The sequence below is a fragment of the Amphiprion ocellaris genome, chromosome 1 (assembly GCF_022539595.1).
Source record: "Amphiprion ocellaris isolate individual 3 ecotype Okinawa chromosome 1, ASM2253959v1, whole genome shotgun sequence".
In the NCBI taxonomy this organism is placed as follows: Eukaryota; Metazoa; Chordata; class Actinopteri; family Pomacentridae; genus Amphiprion; species Amphiprion ocellaris.
Window position 1 is genome coordinate 26,197,683 of NC_072766.1, and position 22,046 is coordinate 26,219,728.

The 22,046-nt window shown below is 38.4% G+C and overlaps 1 protein-coding gene across 1 annotated transcript in view; it reads left to right on the top strand.

Annotated features, from left to right (window-relative positions):
- Positions 1-8,524, top strand: part of znf507 (zinc finger protein 507) — a 32,643-nt gene extending 24,119 nt beyond the window's left edge. Inside the window, exon 7 of the mRNA XM_055010771.1 lies at positions 124-8,524. Coding sequence (XP_054866746.1) covers positions 124-583 — 460 coding nt within the window. The 3' untranslated portion in view covers positions 584-8,524. The remainder of the gene's footprint in view (positions 1-123) is intronic.
- Positions 8,525-22,046: the final 13,522 nt, after the last annotated feature.

Consider the following 22,046-nt stretch of genomic DNA (forward strand, 5'->3'; position numbering starts at 1 on the left):
GGGCAGCACTTAACTCTATTCATTTGTCATTCTTCAACTGTCAAAAAATGTGTGTGTATTTTTTAGTCTTACTCCATTTTTTGTTCTCTTCTTCTCCATACTTGTATCCTCTACTTCGCCCAGAGCTCCTCAGAAGTTGTCTGCGGTGCTGGAGTCAGTGTCAGAGCGCCCGATAGTGACCCCACGTTCAAAGGACAAAATAAAGGGCCCAGTTGAAGCACTGCAAGCGCCCATATCAGCATCAAAGGCTGCTCTCTCTGTTGATAGCTCAGCAGGCCTCTCTACACCTCCCACAGACCCTTCACAGTGGTCAAGCGAATCCCTGAGTCCCCAGGGGAAGGAACCTGCACAGCTCCAGTCCCAGAGCCATCCACGCACGGGCCAGCTCCACCTCACAGGCCCTGGCATGGAATATTGTGTGCTCTTGTTCTGCTGCTGTATCTGTGGCTTTGAGTCCACAAGTAAAGAGCGACTGATGGAGCACATGAAGGAGCACGAGGGCGACATCATCAGCATCATACTCAATAAGGAACAGCAGCAGCAGCAACCGGAAGCACAACCCGGCCTCCAAACTGCAGAGTGAGACATGCCCTTCCCTCCCTCTCCTCATATTATCACCCACCCCGTGCTTTCACAGTGCTGTCCACAAAAGCATTTCATTAAGTTTCCTTACCTCTAGGAGGTTGTAGAGGATACTGAGGCGTAACAGTTTCACATCTACTGTACCATAGTCGTTAATTGTCATTTTTTTGAAGGTTCTCTGGTTAAGGTTGGTCATAGCATCAGAACTGTGAGGCTGCAGTAACTACTATCCAATGCAGACACCTTGAAAAGGTTTCAGGACAAGTGATTAAAGGATTTTCTGAGTGGCATGTCATTTGAAGCAAATGTTTAAAACATGAAACAACATGATAATAAGCCATTAATATTTGTGTCAAGCAATTTCACATGAAGAAGACATAAAATGTCTCTGTAGGGAAGTGATTTTGATTTCAAGGGAAAGGCCAGACCTCTGACCCATGTTAGATTTTTCAATATACAGGGACAAGTTCATACCTCAGAAAACCACACAATCCCTCACCAGAAATGGAAAAAGATTCACATATTTTCCAGTCTAATTCATATATTATTGAGTACAAGGCAGCTCTTTTATTGCTACTGTAATATTTAATGTATTTAATCACACACAGTCAAGGCTCTAGCCTAGTAAAGGAGGTACATGTGCAAATTCAGCATCGCCTAAAGGCATTTTTCACTGCTCGAATATCTTTTAATATTTATCCATTTATTTTTATGCATGTTAGTTTCCGTTATGCCAATTTAAAGAGGAATATCTTCAATATTGTTTCCTTTTTTTGGTTTTGTTTGGGTTTTTTTTGTTTGTTTGTGGGACTTGTAATTGTACTTGTTAAATCATTTAAAAATTAGATTCTTTAGAAGTGAAAGATGTAGATGTCAAAGGAGGACTGGAAGTTGACTAGAACAAAGCAGAAATTGGCCTTTGAGGATTGTCATCTGCTGGTGGTTTAATGAATGTTGACAGAATGAAAAACAGAAAGGGATGTTAGCAAAGGTAGAGCTGTTATTTTAATTGAACGGTGCCTAGGTATTTGAAAAAAGGATTATGTTTTAATGAATGAAACACAATTATCACGTGATTGTGGTGCTAGGCTTACTTTCAGAGTTATTGAAGGTATAGTGCATTTTTTTTATAGCCCATGCCAATTATCTTGTATATAATAACGTTTTTATAATAACCTTTCCACTTTTTGTCAGTGTTTTTAAAATACAAACTTTCTAGTGTCAAGCGCAACTTGAAATGATTGCTGTCCCAGCTAACAAATGCCTCAAATAGGAAGACCTGGATGTGAAAATAAAGTTTTTAAGGACACATATTTTTGAGATTTTTGTCACATAGGCAGCCCATGTCCATTCACCGACATGTGATTGACTGGAAGCAAAAGTGTTTTATAATTACTTCAGAACTGATAGGAGAACTAGTGGTTGACTGATAAGGGTTTTTCAATGGCCAGCGCCAATATTTAGAGAGCAGGGTGGCTGATGGGCAGTATATAATGCCAAGTGAATGTTATATTGTTGGTGGGTTTTTTTTTGTTATTTTGTAAAACGCAACAATTTAATAATTGTTACAAATGCTGAACTTGAATTAGCATCTACTTTTTGTCCAGTAAGTATATCTGCAATCTGCAAAAAAGAATATATCAAATAAATCAGTGTCCCAAGGTCATCAGAAAACTAAGCTCTTTCACAAAAAAAAAAAAAAAAAATAATGCATGATTGAAAAACAAAGTTCTGGTGCTCTTAACAGCTTTTATCAGCAAATAACTTCATCATCTGACGTTGCCGTTAGCAAATTGTATTACACTCTGTTGCCAAAGCACTGGGTGGCTGTTTAGGGATTTATCGTAGCTCATCTAAGGACACTAATTCTGTCTGTACAGTAGCTAATCTTGAATTGTAAGTTCTGCTGAAGGACCTGTTATGGAAAGTTCTCTCCTAATTATAGATTTACTCTATCCTTAACATGCTATATGTTTACTCACTTAAGAGATTGCAATGGCCTGTGTGTTCCTTCTGCTTCGCCTTCCCTCTCCTGCTCTGTGTGCCACATTTTTAGGTTTTTCTGTACCTCTTTTAGTAATGATATTTGTAATACCGGTCACTTGTTCGCAGCATTGAAGGCAAGGCTGGACACAGTGTGGAAATTGACCCATTAACTGTGGTACCTAATCAGGCCATAGCAGAAGGTGCAAACTGACCCAGCATAGCCCCTGTCAGCTGTCCCCTGGCAGGTCCTTTAGTTCTGAGCCAATTCCCAACTAAAGATATTCACATTTTTTCTCTCAAAGATAGGGTTTAATCTAATTATACAGACAGTAAACATTTAATGCGTATGTTGCTACATGTGGCCAATGGCATTTACACTAGAAGTCACAACTTCAGGTAATGCAATTAGCAAATTTAAAAGCTGTAATTTACGATACAAACTATGTCCCCTTGTGTGACAGTCACACCTTTCATGGTATCTCATGTGGTAATGCTTAGTCACATGTTTAAATCTGTTAAGCAGTGATTATTAAATTGAAGCTTGATTTAAAAACTAATAATAATATTGCAGCCTTGGCTTTTTTTTTGGCGCAGATAAACTAAACTGTTTAGTGCCTCTAAAGGTGGCGGTGTAGGCCTTGTTACACATAGCTATATTTAACAATTACTAGAAGAAGCCAGAAGCAAAGCTAGTGGTTTGCCAACAGCCCAAGAACAATGAAGAAGAAAAAACAAACAAAATTTGGGCAATCTCCAACACAAAATTGGAGAAATTCTGGTTTTTTTTTTCCAGTCCTGAAAGTTAAGGATTCTTTCATGTCGGCTAATAATGGGCTGCCTTTTTTGCTATATGGAGGCAAAGACAATGAAAGAAGCAGCAACAGCTGATCAGTCATGTGAGTGACATGGTCATCACGTCAGAACTCATTTGAAAAGGGATTCTTCATATACAGTGAATCACATGAAGTCTTTATTCAAAAATGTCAACAACCCCTCGAGTGAGCGTAAAAACTTTTGCACAACTAGGATGTTTTTTCAAATCTTGCCATCTCCGATAACTTCTTTTAATGTGGATAAAAATGCATTATAGAAATACTGCTACTGCCTGCAGATTTGTCTAATTTTGGAAAGTATGAAAGGCACTAAATGTTTTTTCTTATTTTGTGGCTAGGGGAAAATGTAGTTGTCCTGGCTATATTAAAGAAAAAAAAAAAAACAACTAATACTGACCTGGATGTAACTCTTTTGTGGTGCCACCACAACACGTCTACCTTTTGAACTCAGTAAATGGAGCAGGGGATGTGTGCTTGTGGTTAGAGGGATAGATACATCTTCAGAGAAATGGGGTTACAGCCAAGCCACTGCTATTTTGATTCTGTACATGCTCCACCCTTTAACAGGCTTCACTATTGGTAACTACTGAAGGCGAAGGCTGTTAACGATGAGATGTGCTCCCAGCTGGGCTTGAACTGTACCGCAAACAATCCAGACCCGACTGCTTACTGAGGGAGAAAAGTCAAGCTACCAGGTCATTGAGCACCACCCTCCTAGGGATCCCACAACTGAACTAAACATTCCAGGTTAGGAGCTGAACATGACCAGGAGGAATCATCAGTCTGACCCAGGCAGGACCTCCACAGACATACACCAAACACAATGTGAAACACAGTCAGACATCATATCCATGAGATATGACTGCACACATGTGGGAGCTGCAGGGAACTTGGGGGAAATGTGGGAGTCCAGCTGTTCAGAGGCTTACTTCAACATTTCACGCTGGTCAGTCATGACCTGGATATCTGGGCCAAACAGAGAACCTGTGGATACTGACATGTTAGGAAGATATCTCCACTTCAAGCTGGACAAGCCCAGCCAGATGTGACTGTGCCCTATTTGAGCAGCGCAATGGTTGCTCAAATAGCCATTGTGCCTATGACATCTGAAGGAGACTTGTGGTCTGGTTCTCCATCAGCAGCCACGTTGCTCCATGTTTTACCTAGCTTGTGGCCCCAGTGTAGCACTGGTCAAACATGCCAGCCATCACACTGTCCCCTTGCACGTTAGCAACAGCCACAAGATGATGTCATGTGCAGGTGGAGTAATGAAAGTATGACTTTTACCTGAAAATGAAAGACCACAACAGAGTTCACGGGAAGAAAGAAGGAACGTGAAAAACAACAACAGACAGTGGTAGCAATGGACCATTCTGAAGAACAGTTTACTCCACTACAAAGAAGATTTTGTCCACTGTGACTTGTCCTTTCCAGGAAAGGAGCAAAACAAAAGGACCAGCAACTGTATAGACAGGATCAAGAGTAGCTGTCATGTCTAGGCTTTTGACATGTTTATGTCATGCAAATGTCAGCAGACGGCTACATTAGGTAGACATGTATGTGTAGTGCCAATAGAGTATCGGTGCAGTAGTTACACCTGTAAGTGGGAAATGAGGTCAAGGATCTTTGTTGGAGTACCAAGTGAAGCCCGTTAGAGGTTGAAGCATGTACAAAATTCAATGTAAGGAAACATTTAGATTCCTATACAACTAAACTGCATGCTTAACAATTCTAAAGAAAACAAATTTTCTTTTTGTTAATCTGTCATTGCCATTTGTTTCATTGCTCTTCAATTGTTGCCGCTTTTCAGCCAACCAACAACTTGTTATCCTGGTAACCGAGAAAGTACATAATGAGCTTCAGACATGTTGAAAAAGGTCGTATAATAGCAAAAACCATGATATTTTCCTAAACCCAACAATACAACAAATTGAAATTAGGTCTAAAATGAATGGTTTGTCATGGGACAAACTCCAGTCTCCTGGGTGAAAGTCCTGTGTCAAACTTATGCCGCCACCACTTCACCAGCCTGTTAATGTGTACTTTGGGGCTCTTTAAAAATGGAAAAGGTTCCTATAATATTGTACTGTTACTGTACGAAGAGAAAATATGTGTCTTTCAAAACATAAGTGAGAATGCAGTTTAGTTGTATAAGAACATAACTTTTTAGAGAAAGGTCTGCACCAGCCCACACAGATGCATGTTATATATCTTAGACTGTGACAGGAGTTCATATCAGACAAAGTGTGAAGTTCAATTTGGGACACAAAGTCTGGAAAAACTAATTTTGCTGATGCTTTGGTGTTGATTACCAGAGAGCCAGTAACAATGTCTCAACCCATCCAATGGATCATCCAGTCCCATCACGCAGGACGCACTATCATGTTAATTCATCGGTATGCCTCCACTTTTTTACGATGACATAGACTGAGGCTGAGGAAATTAAGATGAAATAGAATATACATAATTCATCCCCACGCCCACCGTACATAACGGCTTAAAATTGTGCCTATGCGTGTGTGTGTAGCAGGGTGGATGAAGCAAAATTAAAACTCTATCTCAAAGACCTTTTACCTGGCCTAGAATTCTCATTATAATAGTAGATAATTGTTGTCAGACTTTTAATTTACTATTCTGCATGGCAGGATTAAAGATGACGGTGGCATATAAATTTAAAAAATTAAATAAAAGTGAGAATTTACTGTCCCCGTGTTTGACGACTTTAAATGAGGAATAAGAATTGAAAAACCGCACCGACACACACACACACACACACACACACACACACACACACACTCACACACACACACACACACATACACACACACACATAACACTATTATTTCAGTTAGATGACAAATGTTTATTATTTAAGCCCCAAAAACGAATAAAGGAACACAGCTTTAAAAGATCGTTCTGGTCTATTCTGATTTTATTTTCATACTTTTTGCTACCATTTCTATGGGCTATAAAAAGTTTTCACACCCCTTTTGTTGCTTTTCAAACATTAAATCATGGTTAATTTGTTTCACAAAAATGATTCTTTCGCTTTAAGGTGACAGCAGGTTTCTACAAAGTAATATTTGATTACAAATATAAAATAAGCGATTGCATAAATATTGACCACCTTCAAGTCAGTATTTAGTAGATGCTCCTTTTGCTACATTGAGCCAATGTGAACAGGTCTCAGTCAGCCTTACACTTCTAAACACTGCAGTTTTATCCAATTCATCTTTGCAAAGCTGCTCAAGCTGCTGTCAGGTTGCACAGAGCTCTTTTCAAGACAAGTTTCACAATATGGGGATGCTAGCAAGGTAAAAAAAATAAATAAAATAAAAAATAAAAACAGCAAAACTATTGATTTTCACTGGGGATAATCTTTAAAATGTCATAAACTCAGATGAATCTAAAGACAGCCCATATCTGTAGCTATTATGTAAAACATGCTGCTGCCTTGTTCGCATGACGCAACACATTAATACCACTGTAGGGCTGTTGTGAATGCAAAAAGTTTAACCTTTAGCCGTTTTTTTCCCATCAGTGGTGTGAAATCTAAAATGTCTCCCACATTGCTTCTCACATAGCCTGACTATCTGTGCAGCATTGCAAAGTTCTATTCATCTTGCTAAAAATAAAATTCTAGCCTACACACAGTCAGATTATCCCCAAGGCTGGAGAAATGTATTTGGATATAAATGCGAAGGTAAAAAGTAACTGTCCACTGACGGCATCCATCACAGATTACAGCCCCACTCAGTCCAGCTGGCCATCATTCATTCATGTCATCATCGAGGGGTTGAGGAAATTATTAATATTATCAGTCTGACCCTTTAAAGTTAGTGTGTGTATAAGAAGATATGATCACAATTGATCACAAAAATTAACAAGAAAAGCTCTCAGAGCGCAGTACTCTGCCAAGGCTGCTCAGTCATTGTATCATTTCCAACGCTAAAGTCCAGATGTCAGATTTTATGTAGGATCACAATCATGTGATCGTCTGCAGGCAGCTGACGTACAGTATATCCTGTTCCTCCATCATATGGAGTTGCGATTACAAAGTAGCTCATGATGACACTTTGAGTAGAATATGGAAGAAAATTATATTTTTGCAATGTTGATTGCTAACAAATGAAGACAAAAAACAGGTTAAAATCAAATTGTGTCCAAATTACTGCAAGGTTGAGATAACAGCTGGGAAATTCATCTTTGGTTGTTCCCTTGGTGGTGAATACATGTAGGCTAAAGGGGATTTAGCAAGTAGTGATATATCCCATTTGCTGTCACAAATTGCAGAAGTGTGTTAGCACAGGCAGCAGACACTGCGAGTATGAAACCAAGTGTATGTTAGAGCGTACACATGCTCTCCTTTCACTACAGTTGCAATTCCCACAGCCAGCTTTAACTTACACCACATTAATCTATGCCATGTTGATAATTGTAAGCAATGACCTCTTTGTGGCAAAGAAAGAATTGTCTTTTTATTCTGAAACTTCATTTTAATACCTAAATGTGCTTGCATTTGATCTATGTTTTGATTTGGCCTCTAAATGGTCAGTTAGTGACACTGAAGTGGCAGCAAAACTCTTGTGTCAGCACTGATCAGGTTAACACCTCAGTGTGTTTTCCATGCAGGCTTTTTATTCAGCAATTTGTGGAGACAAAAACAACAACAGCCCATGTAAACCAGCACTTTCATGTATCACTAGCTAGAGCTTAAATACTTGGGACTGTATTTTAAGTGTGTATATACTGCAGAACCTCAAAACTGACTTTTAAAAAAAAAGACAATATATATATTTTTAATTATCTTGGCAAAAAAAAGAATTTAAACCAAAAAAATCCATTTAATTTCAGGCCTGTTCCTATTCACTACCCGTCTTTTTAAGAGAACTGATGGTTGTAAGCTAAAAACAGCAAAATGAGCTGCATGAATTTAAACCAAAGGAGATGGGTGAGATTCTGGTTAGTGTTTTGTAATTGAGGTTTAACATGGAGTTATCACCAACAATGATGCAACACTTGCTTTGTGTTTATTTATTTTTAGCACTTCATGGGCAGTATTATGTCACTTTGCTATTGTATTTTTGCTAATAAAAACTGAGAAATAAATGAATAAGAAATGACTCTTTGTCTTTGGTCATGTTTGTAAGATTATAGAAGCTGCAGTCAAAATGTTTCACTATAAACTGAAAAACAAAGCAATTCACAATATATATTTTATCATTTAATTCCACAGATGTTATTTTTCATGTCTTTATAATGGAGGAATCAGAGACCACTTTATTGGTATTTGGACACATAAAAGAAATGCGTGACCAGTTCTTTTAACTGAAGCTGACGTTCAAGTGAAAGCACTGAAAAGAGTTGAAATGTCATCCTGAATGTAAGTTATAAATTGAGCTGGAAGTGTCAGTTGAAGTCCTGAAAGGAGTTCTTCTCAGCTCAAGTGTATGAACTTAGAGGAAATACCAGTTGAAGGATTGACTGAAGGGTCAGCATTGAATGCAGATCTACTGAGAATGAATCAAATCAGTGGATCTGTCAGTTTACATGTGAGCGCTGATTGGCAGATGAAACCAGCGGCAAATTCTTTGCTCTGTGCGCTAGTTAAAAAGTAAGATCAGGAACATTCATTACAATATAAAACCTTCTTTGAATCACATCCATGGAGTACATGGATTACTAAGGAAGCCTTTCGGTTATTGACCCGGGGTCCATTGCTTATAATCCTTATATGCATGTTGGGTTTTTCCTCTCTGTTCCATCCCAGCCCTGGAGGAAGCATACATGCATTAGAGGAGGACATGCAGAGAGCTTGGTCTCTGCCAGACAGAGACATTGTGTGTTTTCATTTAACCTTATGAGCTGTGAAAGGTTTGGGTTCAATGATAATATAAGGTAACTCATTTATCATGCAGGATGCACTACACAGCCTTATTCTGGCCACTTCATCTTGACCTGAGTGGATAAAAGGTATGAGACACATGGTGTGTTGCAGATCTCCACAAATATCACATTGAATCATATTTAAAAAACTGTCTTGTATAACTACAATGTATGAATGTAAACATCATTCTCCTTCGTGTTTCTTTACTCAACATTACCACAGGAATGAGAGTAGGTTTTGTCTTTCTACAAGGCCTTGCATTTTGCTTGAACATTTCTTAAAGAAGTTCAGAGAACACATCATTACACTTTATGCAGGGCTGTGTGCTAGGTTAAGATTTAATTAAATCAGTTGGATACTCAGGGAAAATAATTCAACTGCAGTCAAAGCAGACCTTTCACAAACCTTCTTGAAAGAAAGTTAGGAATCAATAGAGGTATGCATCCCCTACTGTATTCATAGCAAAAATAAATCTCTCACATATATATGCATGTACGTATAAATATACACTGTGAAACACTGAAATACAATGAACTCAAGGTTCAGCGGTACAGTGATAAGCCCAGCTAGTGCCTCCCATTACTTTGCACACATACACACATCGCCTCCTTTTGAAGGAGAAAAAAGTCTGTTTCTGTAATTCCTTTCACTTTTACATGAAACCCTGACCATACAGCAGCAAAAAAGAAAAAGAAAAAAATTATCCCAGTCTATTCATTTCTTTACAGGATAAAGTTTTCTACCTAAACCTTTTAAGGGCCCACCATGAAAGTGGAGATCAAGGGGAAAAAAAACGAAATGAGGCAAAGAAAGAATCGAGGGTAAAGACAGGGCGGGGAGTTGGAGATGCACTAGAATCAGTTCTATGGACTCTCATGCCAGTCTGCTTTTCAACTTGTTTAATGGTTAATTCTCAAAATTCTCTGCTCTACAAACCTTGTTTTGTGTTACAGTGGGTAAAAAAGAAAGAGGATTTTCAGATCCCATGCTGGCGAAAGGGAGTCCGATTAGGCACAGTGAGACAGAGACCAGGGTTATCTCTAATGGGCCATCTTCCTGCAGTCTCACTCCCCTGCTTGGGATGACAAGACTGTACCCACAAGGAAATGATCCAAGAGCTAAAGGGTCACAGTCAGGGAGTATGGTCATTAAACAATCTGTTTTCTTCTCCAATAATCCTACTTTCCCACAAGAGTCCAGCCAATTTATTTTCTTAAATCTCTTTGATAATCGTCAGGTCTTTCATGTCGGCCCATGCATACACCCACTTTCCTTTCAGTCTGAATACCCTCACAATTCTCCCACTTGATTTCTGTCTTAAGGGCACTCAAGACAGTACAGTTTGTGAACGTTGAGTAATTTACTTGATTTTGTTGTGCCGCTGAGAGGCTTATTATCTGATGAATGAGTAGATATATACGAAAAAAAAGGCATATTTAAAGAATAATTCACACACTCTAATGTGAACTCTTAAAGTAGGGACCACAGGAATCATGTCAGTGCATGTGATGGCTCTTAAAAATACCACATAACAATCCTGGCTGCTGTGCCATGACGCCTCTAATCTCACAACATCAAAACCATCCCTTTACTTTTGAAGGTACAGTAGGCAAGACTTGAACATAGATATAGTGTACAGTCACACACCAATGGTGGCAGAGCTGCAATGCTAGGCACTAGTCTCCCATTGTGAGAAACTTGGGGTTCAGTGTCTTGCCCAAGCACAATTTGGCATGTTACCATGGTTACCCATGGTGGGACACATGGATAGTGGTACATATATGGTAAGAAGGTGTTCGCATTAAAATGTTTATCTGTAACAAGCCCAAGTGAGATTTGTTGAAGCACTAATAAGTAGAAGCTAAAATTTCTTAATGATTCCTTTGTAATCATCTAAAACTGGTTCTTGATGCCCAACAGAAACTCTCTTTGCTGTTCTTCCTCACCACTCTGTATGTGTCTGTTTCCGCACTTGTGTCTGCTCCAGTCTATGCGTGTTCACATCAGTGCACACAGTTCAGTCTGCAGGGTGGTCCGTGTGAAAACACAACGGGATTAGAGACTCTTCATGACCATTTCGTCTTTTTTACAATGCTACCATGACGAATGATTGTAACTGGATCATAATTTGTGTGTGCTCATATACACAATCTTTCTGGTTGTAAATAAAACATAAAGACAGGAAGGGGGTATGACCAAATATACCTATTTGTTTTAGCCAGAGTTGCCAGTGCTCTAGCAACCTGGATCTCTTCAATTTCACTGACATCAACATGATGAGTGAATTAACCTTGTTGAATTCAAACCTTTATGGTTACAACGCAGAGGTCAAAACTTCTCCTACTAAAACAGGAATCAAGTTCAAGTCAAAAAGTTAAAATCTAGTTTATTTGTGTGGGGACACAAATAAATTAGACAGTGTTAAGGGATTGAGTTCCGCTCCTGGACCAACCTCTTTAACTAGGAGAGAAAACTGCAGACACCTCAACAGATGTAGGAAAGCTTTGGAGAGTCAATTTTAAAAGAGATCCCTTCTTCTCTCCACTGATGTCAGGGGGCTTAGGAGCTGCAGGAGAAGAGTCCAGTAATGATGTGATAATATCCAGTATAATAAGCCTGATATCAGTTCTTCTCATCATTTCAACCTCATTGTCAGGCAGGTAGCTGACAACAGGAAAGGAAGGGAGGAGGGGAGGCTTTCAGGGAGTGTGGTGTGTAGAGTGTGTTTATGAAGTAAAGGAGGCCTACATATACAGTGGTGCTTGGAAGTTTGTGATATGTGTGTATATATATAGATACAGATATAGATATATATATGTGTGTGTGTGTGTGTGTGTGTGTGTGTGTGTGTGTGTGTGTGTGTGTGTGTGTGTGTGTGTGGGTGTGTGTGTGTGTGTGAGAGACTTAAAATATCAGTAGAACAGGAGAGAACAAATTAAACACGAGACAGCATTGAGGAAAATGATTCAATATTACGTCTCGTTGAGTGGCAAAAGTGTGTGAATTTTTGCTTTCAGTATCTGGTGTGACTCTGCTGTAATAACTGCAACTGAACATTTCTGGCAACAGCTTATCAGTCCTGCACATCAACTTGGAGGAATTTTAGCCCATCCCTCTGTACAGAGCAGCTTTGATTCTGGGATGTTGGTTTCCTCACAGGAACTGCTCGCTTCAGGCCCCTTCACAATATTTCCCAACAGTGGATTAAGGTTAGGACTTCTATTCTTGTTTTTCTCTATTAAAGCAACATCCAACGTGTTCACTGATGGTTTGCCACCACAGTTTGCCAAGTACAGTTTAACATCTAGTTGTCATTGCAATGGACTGGTGACCTGTTTGGTGTGCATCCTGCCTCTTCTTCATTATTAGCTGGGGAAGTAAGCAGTCTATCAAACCAGCAGCAAAAAAAATTGTAATAAAAATCAACTGTGTGCCAAAACTTTCACAAAGTTAGCCAAAGGTCCATGGCAAGTTTGCCCCTCGTGTGTAGTTTACACACGAAAATCTGCTCTTGCTGCAAATTTGCAGCAGCATTGCAAAACTTTTGTGGAAAGAAAGAAAGAAAGAAAGAAAGAAAGAAAGAAAGAAAGAAAGAAAGAAAGAAAGAAAGAAAGAAAGAAAGAAGTAGTAATGGCAAGATCCCTTCCTCACAAGACAACATGCAGGACATCAGATCCAGGGTCAGTGAGGGTGTTTTCTACCTTGATGTCCTTGGTGCCCTAGACTTCATTACAGTACATTTCAAGCTCAGCGCCCACCATCTGCCTCAGGATGATCTGTGTAAGGGGGTAATGGAGTAGAGCTGCACTTAATGCCAAGTCAGACAAGAGGCCAGTGTGATGAGCTTCACGTCTTTGTGCAATAGGTCAGTCTTCTCATCAAACTCGCTGCAGCGAAGTAAATAAGCATATTTACTGAAATGCCTTACCATTCCTGTGCTCTTTGCCTGAACTTTGGTCCAATTCATGAAGTGAGATTAGAGCAATGCAAGTTGCACAAAACCATTATGACAATCTTACTTTTCTCTCAAGAGATGAAATTAAAAAACAATGTTAAACATAATTATTTATGGCAACAAAAAATCCCTTGACTTTTAATGATGAGCCTCAGTTTGTAACAAAAAATATGTATATTACTGAGTATGAATTCATTTCCTAACAGTGTAACAGAGTACCTCTACATGCAACCTGAAGGTTGTGTTTGCATAAACTATGCAAAATTATGTGGAATTATACTCCTTTAGAAGATTATGTTTCAGTCCATTGCACATACCGAACATTTTGTAACTTTGCTCAGTCTTTTAATGAAAGACCTCTTACTCCTGAATTCTTTTGGTGGGACACTCGGAATATTTACATTTATAATTCTGCAACCTGAAAGTTTTGTTTGGTCATAGGGGATATAAAGTCTTTTAGATATTGTCCTTTTGAAGTACAAATTTTATTCTACTGCTAATGCTGAGCATTTTCCAGCTTTGCTCAATCTTTTACTAAAAAATACTTAACTTCTGAAATCCTTCTGTGAAATGCTCAGAATATATTTACTTTAGCAAATATGCAGCCTGGAAGTTGTCTATTAAGTGTTATTGAATGATTGTCTGTACAGATTCCAAATCTGGAAGTATTTACTTACGTCCACTGTGTGTCCTGCATCCTTCAAAGAGAAGTATGTAACAACAGGCCTGAGCAATGCAAAGAGCACACAATGAAATTAGTCAGATGTCTTGGACATTCACCTTCCATGCACACTGTCAGAGCTCTGCTGGATCTCAGTATGTTGTGGGGATGGTGTCCTCTGAAAGTAAATGTCAACTTAACATCCATGTATGTCTTTGCAAAATTAAGATGAACAAAACTTCTTGAACTTGATCTATGTGCGTCAACTACATCATCCATCCATTATCTATACACCACGTGATCGTCACTAGGGTCGCTGGGGGCTGGAGTCTATCCCAGCTGACTAAGGTGAAGGAAGGGGACACATTGGACAGTCAGTTGCAGGGCTACACATAGAGACAAACAATGGCGCTCGCATTCACACTCACGAACAATTTAGAATTACCAACTAACCTCAGCATGTTTTTGGACTGTGGGAGGAAGCTGGAGTACCTGGAGAAAACCCACACATGCACAGAAGATGTGAACTCCATGCAGAAAGATTCCAGGAAGGCTGGGACGCAAACTGGTGATCTTCTAGCTGCAAGGCAACAGTGTTAGCCACCAAGACACTGTGCAGCCCTATATAGTTGCATGCATAGCATTGATGTATACACTAATATGTAATAATTACTCTTAGAAATGTATTTTACTTGATTATTTTGTGTCAAAAAGTATTTTGAGTAAAGGAATTATTGACTATTAAGTGACTAGAAGGAGTCCTAGATCTCCTGATAAGCGCTGGTGACATAACTGCAAGTGAATCTTTTACAAAATATGTCAGGATAAAGAGACTGAATATTTTTAAAAGTTGCATGTTGAGACAATTCCCATATCAATAATAATTTTGGCTGTATGTTTCAACATCCTGAGGATGTCAATGTTTAGACTGTTTCAGGTATATTTCAATGTCGAAACATTTGCTGGGTTTTTGTTATGTTTAACTGCCGCAGCTGATGATTAAACATCATAAATACTGAATATTTTTTATATATGTATATATATATATATATATATATATATATATATATATATATATATATATATATATATATATATATATATATATGCTTTTAACATGAGGACAGCTTCCTCAATGACCACACACACTTTTCCATTCTGCAGCTAAAAGGAAATGCAAATAGAAAATTCCACCGAACTCCAACACCTAAATGAGGAAGAAACCCTAAATTATTTAAAGCTGAAAAGTTCCACCCACTAAAAATATGACAGACATTATTAATTTAGCCACAAATCAGCTCTGAAATAAATTTCTTTTACATGTTTATCTTCTCTCGGCTGTTTTGTTTTCTTCTGAGAAGCACACGTCATACATTTCCTCCTCATCTGAGGATGAAATGATGTTCCGCTGAGGCTGAGGTCAGAGCTCCACATCTTCTTTGGATGTTTGTCTGTCACTGTAGGCCTTGATTTAATTCTCTGTCATGGTGACACCATCAAACAGTATGTTGCTGGGCTGATAATGATATCATTGCTACTCCTCATCTTTTTCATCAGCCTCGCTTCATCATCTTCATCACCATCACCATCACACTGGCTGTCTCTGATATTGCCCTGCAGGAGTAACCAGCATGGATATTCTGGTAGCTCCCCTTTAAAAAAAAAAAAAAAAAAAAAAAAAAAAAACAACCAGGAGTCTCTTCATCATCCTTTCAAATTAAGGGAAACACACTGTGCAACATTTCTTTGTTGACAGTATGTAGTGAAATGTAATCAGGAATTGTATGAAATGTCCCTTCTGTCAACTAAGAGGTACGAATTGGCAGTTGATATTCTTAATCCCAATTGTGCTTTTAAAACTGGGACAAGATAAAATGCATTCTATTGAAGAGGTCTGTTACATTAATGGTACTTTTAGATGATAGTCTTATCATCACCTCTTAAGTGGGTTAATGATAATGATTTCCAAAATAGCATAGGTCATATGAGTATAAAGAGCAACAAGTCGACATTCAGAAGAGCTGGACGTGGTGTTGATACACGACTTTCACTTGTATGTGTTAATTATTAGACATATTTAGATTTAGACACAGCTCACTGATAGTTCAGTTAGTTGGTATTTTATTTTTTTTTCTTTTGTTTTCAAGTGTTGTTTCTTGGTGAGATGAGGCTACATTTTTTTCAAATTGATTTTATTTTATTTTAATTCAAAACAAATTGGAAGTATCGCTTATTAAAAAGGAGAGGAGTGTTTCAGTTTTTCAAGGGTATTTCTTTCTTTCTTTGGGGAAAAATTATAGTGATAAATAAACAGAGAAAATAAGGCTTTATGATGCTACTTGTTTCATTAGTCAGTCTGAATAACAGGCACAGAATTCAGAAATAGCAACTGTACCTGTAGGTCACCATGTAAACTACTAGGGCTGAGCAACAGCTGAAAACTGTATCATGACAAAATGCTTTGTTTCAGTTGATGTTAGTAATTATTTCAAATTTTTACTGACCTATTGCTAATAAAGAAAAACAAAAAAATGGTTTACTTTTAATTTAACCACCTTGATATAATGAAACCACATCAATTTTCAAGGCACACAGGGAATAACTTTAATGTTAACCCCACAATGAAAACCACCCTCAAATAAATGCATTTCTATGCAAAATTATGCCAAGCCTCTGGGTTCAAGGACCATTTCTACCCCCCTCCAGGAGGTACAAATGGACTGATGAACATTTTGAAGCCTATTTCATGCTTTGCACATCTTGACTTTTTGCACAATAATATTGCATGTACTTTTTACACTGTTTTCTGCACATACCCTTTTTGCACTGTTCTTTGTATCTTCAAAACTGTCTATCTCAGTGTGTATGAGTAGATCTTAATCTTTTGCACCATAATTATTGAAAATCTTTTTTTTTCAGTTTTTTCTGTACATGAATTGTTCTTCTATATTCAACATTTGTTCCCTCAGTATGTATGAGTAGATACAAGTGATAAGTGAGTTTGAATGAGTGTACTTTCGAAACACATTTATCTAAGAGGCTAAGAGGCACAGCAAACGAAAAATTTAATTGAACTGATAACTTGTTTATTGCTGTATGTCGCAACAAAGCTGTTGAATCCTTTGAATCCTTGAATAATAATAAAATAATGGCCTCACTTTGACAGGTATTAAACAAAAGCACTCAGAAAGCACAGTACTCTTCCAAGCTGCTCAGTCATTGTATCATTTCCCAAGGCTGAAATCTTGAAAAAAATTGTGGCAGAAATCACGTCACTATAGAATGTAGCCATTTAATATAGATGTACCCACAAACTGAGCACAAGCATGTGTTATGCATGTGTACATTATGTACTGATACCAAATCGCGTGACCTAAATAAGTAAGGGCTGGTGGGAACTAATGGGAATTGGAAATACCCTCACAATTCAATACATTTTTCCTTGCATGATTTTGGATGAATAAGTCCTGATAAGTCTGCAACGGTTGATTTTTAGTAAGATCCCAATCATGTGATTGTTAGCAGGCAGCTGACATAGCCTTCACTTGTAGTCATAGCTACAGTGACGCCATGTTGCTATCTCGCAATGATACAGAAATCTTTAACAAATGCGTGGATCCAGACTATAAGCTGCATCACTGCCAAAATCTAATCAGTTGGTCCTTGTGTCATTTCTGACCTTCCATTAAAATTGCATCCATTTCCGTTAATCTGTTTTTGAGCAAAGTTGCTAACAGACAGACAAACAGATGGGCAGACAGACAGACAGACAGACAAACATATGCGATCATCACATAACTCCGCCGCACTCCTTAGTGGAGTTATACTTGAGGAAAAACTGACCTAATATCTGTAAGATGCAATAAATAAACCCCCATTAAAGAAACTCCTTAACATAGGAAATAAGGGTTCTATAAATTTTGGTACCCAGAGGCATGTGGAGAGTGACCAGTCAGGATCAACAGTCAACAGACAGGGACCCTGACGTCGAGTGTGTCAGCCCCTGGAGCAGGCTAGGATGAGTGCATCACTTGGATGGAGGTCATGGGAGGCACAGAGTCACGGGTGTTTTTAGACCATGAACCCAATCCCACAAGGACAACCACTACATACCTCCAGAGGCATGCACGAAAGCCAACAGGGAAAGCAACCAGAGTGTAAAGGGGCTCCATTATCAAGACATGACAAACTGCAATGAGGCAAGGAGGCTTTTTTTTGTTATTTGCTTTTGTGGCGGTTTAGGTCTAATTTCACCCTTAGATGCATGAGTGATTAGACTCTACAATAACTTCAATAAGTATAATAATAATAATAATAATAATAATAATAATAATAATAATAATAATAATAATAATAATAATAATAATAATAATAATAATAATAATAATAATAACACTCAATAAGTGGGTCCAAATTGACCCGTATAAGAACCAGTGTGTTTTTATGCCATTTTTGACATTTTGGTTGAGAATAATCATTTGTATTTTTGTTTATATTAAATTTTGGTCCACAAAAGAATGATTTTAGAATTGAAATATGTTTGTTTTTCACTTTATAACAGATTTTTAACATTTTGATCATTCATAAAGAAGATTATTACACAAAACAGCAACAGAAAGTATCAAACATTCTATCAAACAATTTTCCTTTTGCTATTGATGAAGTTGTCTTTGTTTACATGACCATTGTTTTATTTCCCAGGCCTATATACTACCCTGTCAAGGACTAAGTGTGTTCTATGTGGAAGCTGTAACAAAGCACTAAAGTGACATCTTAGTGCAAGTGGAGCTGAAAGGATGGGAACTACACCTCCTGCCAATAAACAACAATACACTTTGGTTGGCATGCAGTGTGTCCATCGCCATCTGAAAACTGTTTCTTTGATTGCCCAACATGACACTGAACTTCATTTAGCCTGGTGCAGAAAGTACCCATCTGAGCAATACCTTGGAAACTGTAAAGCAATAGTTACACATAGACCCACATGCCTGGTCTGATGACAGACAGTCATGTTATGTGATCTTGAGACTCATCCAGACCCAGTAAAATAGACTCAAAAAATGTTGAGTCTGGTTTGCCACCTGTGACTGCAACAGGAGGCATGGCTTGACTAATCCAAGGTGTAACCATGTTTCCTACCAAGAAAGTTCAGACAAGGTGTTGGAGATGTCACAAATTGCCCGTGCCACAGTGTCAAGGCAACAACGACTGATGACTGAAACTATTCCTCTACATGACACCTTCATCACATCTGTATTTAGTTGTAATATGGAAGAAAAAACGAGTATCAGCTCATCACAGATCACTTTTCCATCCATCCATCCATCCATCCAGCCATCCATCCATCCATCCATCCATCCATCCACATGGCCGTCGTTTGGTGCTGGGCGGATATAGTAGCTGAGAACTTTCTACTGCAAATACAATATAAATTTGCAAGGCAAACAAATAGCTACAATAGGCTAAAGAAAGAAGGAAACTCAGGTGGTACTTCACCTTTTTCACAGCAGACATTTTGACTTGATAGATCTCCATTAAACTTTTCTTTTAGTCTAGACTTAATCCATGTCTGGAAACTGTTTATCAGTGGAGCTGAGATGTGATCCATGATATGCTACGACAATGACAGCTGTAAAAACAAAAAATAAGTTTGATATCTGTGTGTTCATCATGCTTAATGACTTTTCCAACATTAGGTTTTTGGATTCCAAGTAAATATAAAACATTTTCTATCATGCAGCATTGTTGCCAAATATTCAATTAGCCTACTTTAGAAAGCACATCTGCAGATACTTAAATAAGAAAAACAAATGTGAAATTAATTCTGACTGGCTTCATATCTCTTCTGCTAAGATTAAAGATATCCCTCTTAGCACTAACAACTCTTGATATTTTTATTTCTCTCTTTGTCCTTTGATTCTGCCACATTATCAAGACAAGCAAATAAACAAGCAAAACTGTGTCTGGGTTTAACTGTTGTCATAGCTACTAGATAAAACTCCACTCCAGTCCTGTCCAGCTCTTTTACACTGTAGGTCATTTCAGTTCAATTGTATTTGTTCGTGTCATGTCAATGCACAGTTCCTGAACAAGAAATGACCCATAACCAAAGTTATTTCATTTCCTTTTATGTGCAAAGGGAGCAAAGAGGAAAAAAAATCTGATGTTCCCTGCCCCTTGCTCAATTGATAGATGAAAAAAAGCCTGCTAGCTCTGGTTATTAACAACCATTCAACCACTAATAGTAACATAACAAATATATCATAACAAATTCAATGCAATGCAATCAATTACCACCAACTAAATATTGCTGATATTTGTTAACTTCATGCTGATTATTCTTTGTCTTTACATTTTCTTAAACTGAAAAATATTTGAGGATTTCAGGGTTTGATGCTATACACTGATACACATGTATACATGCATTCTGTACTGTTCTATTAGTGCTCAAAATCAAATTGCCTCCTGCGGTTTTTACCCTTGGACATAAAAAAAAAACATTTTCTTCACATTTTCTGTCAACATTCTGTCAATAAATATTGTTATTTGGTATTTCTTACTATTCATTGCCATGGTATTTACTTTCATTGATGCTAAACCTCTAAAACTGTCAGTCTGAAACTAACACTTGGGCTGGAGCCAAGACTCTGGTCCACCACACAACCAAGAGTAAAGCCTGCTTGAGGACTACACACATACATCCAGTGACTGCTATTTTTTCTGGAGGAACTTTCATCCAGATCCATTTCATTACAGCTGTTGTTCCCATAGAGATGCATTTTAACAGTGCAACCACTCCCATTCAGCCACATACAACCAAGTAGTTCTGACTAACCAGACAATGTTTACACTGATTTAGTAGCAATTCAAATATTATATATTGTTGTTCCATATTAATGTCCACATTACTGCAGGTGCTACACCATACTGTCTGTCCATCTCACACTTCAGTTTCCCATCACTTGCAAACAAGATCCCGAGATACTTAACACTTTAGCTTGGGGCAGCAACTCACCTCCAACCCAGAGGCAGCAATCCACTGCTTTTTGGCAGAGAACCATGGCCTCAGACTCGGAGGTGCTAGTCTCATTTTGGCAGCCCACTCTAGAATAAAATGGCCTGGCTGCAGCTCACTAGCATTCTGCCATTGGAAAAAAAATGCTCTGGTTAGTTTGATTCTGTTTAAACCGATGCCTCTTGTGTTAGGTGGGGTTAAGCGAAGGATATGACTTTGAGGTTCCCTCAAAATAGTGATGGGTGGAATATTTTTGGTGGAACATTGGCATACAGAGAGAGCACTGTGATTAGCAATGGATAACCCACCAAAAAAGAAAAAAACAAGCAAAAAAAAAACCAAAACAAAAAAACAACCAACCAAGCAAACAAAAAACAAGCAGGGCTATTTTACTGCATGATCCAAATCCTCAACAGAACTTGATATTTTCCAAGTGGTAGGTTGCTAGTCCAGAGGTTGTTGTTGTTTCCCGTAGCACAAACAGAGAGGAAGGAGAGGACAAAACCATCTGAAATGAGCAGCTAATGGCAGGATTATATCCACATCCTACATCTAGTGAGTCAGACTATGGAAGTGCTCCTCCTGGATGCATCACACTCAGCTACTGAAGGTCACATGATCTGATAGAGCCAAGAGAACATATCTCTGCTTTTTGCAGATGATGTGACTCTAAGATTCCCAAACCAAAGATTCTACTGAATCAGTGAAAGAGAGCTGCAGAACCTTGACTGAAATAAGAAGGCTGGAGCTCCTCTCTGCTTGTTAAATGTGGATCCATGGGTCCACTAGGTGCAGGGGTTAGATGCCTTGGAAGGCAAGGGGGCACCTCGTCCTGCTGACCCCTGACACTGATCCTTTTGCAGGGCCAAACACACCCATAATGCATATATGTTTCCATCTATTGCTGTTGTGATATCTTTATTTTTATTTATTTATTTTTATACCAATAATGATAAAATTCTACTTTTACTCCTCTAAAACCTATACTGATGGTCTGACTGAAGACATTTTGCACCACTTCCACAGAGATCACCCCTCTCCTGCTGTGCATGTCAACTTCAAACTGCTTTTCAAAAGTGACATGCTGGCGCTTTTATTTTGAAGGCTGGCCCTCTCGTGTTCCGATG